Source organism: Silurus aristotelis (assembly GCF_946808225.1).
Source record: "Silurus aristotelis genome assembly, chromosome: 2".
NCBI lineage: Eukaryota > Metazoa > Chordata > Actinopteri > Siluriformes > Siluridae > Silurus > Silurus aristotelis.
Window position 1 is genome coordinate 2,418,851 of NC_139575.1, and position 2,500 is coordinate 2,421,350.

The window sequence follows — 2,500 nt, forward strand, 5'->3', positions numbered from 1 at the left end:
TATCGAATAAAAGGAAAATGAAGCATTATTTTTATCCATTTAGTCAGATTTGATCTGCAAACAGCTTGAACTCCTCAATGCTGGAGGTGATCATGGTAGAGATGATAATCCACGGTGAGGTGTGAGACCTTAATGCTCTTCACTTCACTCCTGATGTTCTTCATCTCCACATCGTGCTCGAACATGCTGTATGTATATACATATAGAGTTTATATATGACTATGAGTGAATGCGAGACCTCGACATGTCTGATGTTTTACAGAACAATGAGGAACGAATGTCATTTTCAGTAAAACATCTTCCTGATGCTCCACACAATCATGGATATGCTCTTTGAATGCTGTGTGCAGTGTCTCCTCTTATATAAGTGTAATTTTTCTGTGATGTGCAGGCGCTCAGGTATGCAGCGATGTTGTTAGCGTAGGAGTAACAGACTTTCTGAAGGTCACGTCTGAGAAAAGTCTGAGCGTATTCTTTGTTTCTGTAGACAGCAACCGTTCTGCATTATCCTTGGTTCAGTTTTTCTGGTGTGTGACTCTGTACTGTGAGTAAATCTAAGTCCAGCAACATGGGAGTGATGAAGATCAGGATAAAGCGCTGTGATGTTGAGATTGAGAGGGGAGAACGTTTCCCTTTCCAAATTAGTGTCTATAAAACTCTGAACCCCTGACCTCTGAGCAGCAAACACACACACACATACACACACACACACACACACACACACACACACACACACACACACACACACACACACCTCACCTCACCTCTGAGCAGCAAAATATTCAGAAACCTTCATATGACATCTGTGTGTGTGTGTGTGTGTGTGTGTGTGTGTGTGTGTGTGTGTGTGTGTGTGTGTTGGGGGGGGGTTCTGTGAATATATATATGTGTGTGTGTGTGTGTGTGTGTGTGTGTGTGTGTGTGTGTGTGTGTGTGTGTGCGTGCGTGCGCGTATGTGTATTTGTGTGGGGGTTTGTGTATGTGTATATATATATATATACAGTGAGGAAAATGAGTATTTGAACACTCTGCTATTTTGCAAGTTCTCCCACTTAGAAATCATGGAGGGGTCTGAAATTGTCATCGTAGGTGCATGTCCACTGTGAGAGACATAATCTAAAAAAAATACATCCAGAAATCACAATATATGATTTTTAACTATTTATTTGTATGATACAGCCGATGACAATTTCAGACCCCTCCATGATTTCTAAGTGGGAGAACTTGCAAAATAGCAGTGTGTTCAAATACTTATTTTACTCACTGTATATGTATGTGTGTGTGTGTGTGTGTGGGGGGGGGGGGGATATGCACACATTGTGTGTGTGTGTGTGTGTGTATGTGTGTGTGTGTGTGTGTGTGTGTGTGTGTGTGTGTGTGTGTGTGTGTGTTGATTTGGGGGAAATGTGTATATGTATATATGTGTGTGTGTGTGGGCATATGTCTGTGCAGTGGGGTTATGCATGCATTGTGTGTGTGTGTGTGTGTGTGTGTGTGTGTGTGTGTGTGTGTGTGTGTGTGTGTGTGTGTGGAGGGCGCTCTGTGTGTGTGTGTGTGTATCTTTGTAGGCGGTATGTGTGTGTGAATATATATATATATATATATGTATATGTGTGTGTGTGTACATATGTGTACATATGTGTGTGTGTGGGGGGGGGGATATGTCTGTGTAGTGGGGTTATGCATGCATTGTGTGTGTGTGTGTGTGTGTGTGTGTGTGTGTTTGTGTATCTATCTGTGTAGGGGGTATATATATATATACACAATTTTGTCCCTAGTGACCTTAGACAGCCTTTGGTGTTGCCCATAGTGGAGATGTTGGAGTCTGATTGATTGAGTGTGTGGACAGGTGTCTTTTATACAGGTAATGAGTTCAAACAGGTAAAATTAATGGTAATAACAGGCAATGAGTGGAGGATCGGAGGCTTCATACAGACAAAATAACAGGTCTGTGAAAGACAGAATTGTTGCTGGTTGGTAAATGAGCAAATACTTATTTCATTCAATAAAATGTAAATTAATTATTTAAAAATCATACAATGTGATTTTCTGGATTTTTTTAAGATTCTGTCTTTCACAGTTGAGGTGTTCCTACACGTAAATTACAGATCTCTCCGTTCTTTGTAAGTGGGAAAACTTGAAAAATTGGCAAATACTTATTTTGTCCACTGTATCTGTGTGGTGGGGTTATGCATGCATTGTGTGTGTGTGTGTGTGTGTGTGTGTGTGTGTGTGTGTGTGTGTGCCCTGTGCATGTGTGTGATCCAATTAACAAAATGTTGTTTATTGTTTGCAGAAAAAAGACCCTCTGGCTCTCTCGAAGAAACCCAACAACACGTGTTCGACCGGCATGAACTTCACCGCCAACATCACTAAAGACTCGGCCATCTCCACCATCTCAAACAGCACCACGGTGCAGATGAAGAGCTCCGAAAGCAAGTCCACTCCTGACCCCAAAAAGACCTACAACAGCGTCAGTAAGATCGACAAGATGTCCCGG

The 2,500-nt window shown here is 41.8% G+C and overlaps 3 protein-coding genes across 3 annotated transcripts in view; 1 reads left to right on the plus strand and 2 right to left on the minus strand.

Annotated features, from left to right (window-relative positions):
• The window catches only part of atp10a (ATPase phospholipid transporting 10A), a 377,925-nt gene that overhangs the window by 220,353 nt on the left and 155,072 nt on the right, over positions 1 to 2,500 (minus strand). The window lies entirely within an intron of this gene.
• oca2 (oculocutaneous albinism II) overlaps positions 1 to 2,500 on the minus strand; it is a 370,587-nt gene that overhangs the window by 38,486 nt on the left and 329,601 nt on the right. The window lies entirely within an intron of this gene.
• The window catches only part of LOC310737471 (gamma-aminobutyric acid receptor subunit beta-3-like), a 43,245-nt gene that overhangs the window by 36,692 nt on the left and 4,053 nt on the right, over positions 1 to 2,500 (plus strand). Inside the window, exons 8-9 of the mRNA XM_083561802.1 lie at positions 392 to 468; positions 2,297 to 2,500. The exon at positions 2,297 to 2,500 is cut by the window's right edge and continues 4,053 nt beyond it. Of these exons, the coding sequence (XP_083417928.1) occupies positions 392 to 468; positions 2,297 to 2,500 (281 nt within the window). The remainder of the gene's footprint in view (positions 1 to 391; positions 469 to 2,296) is intronic.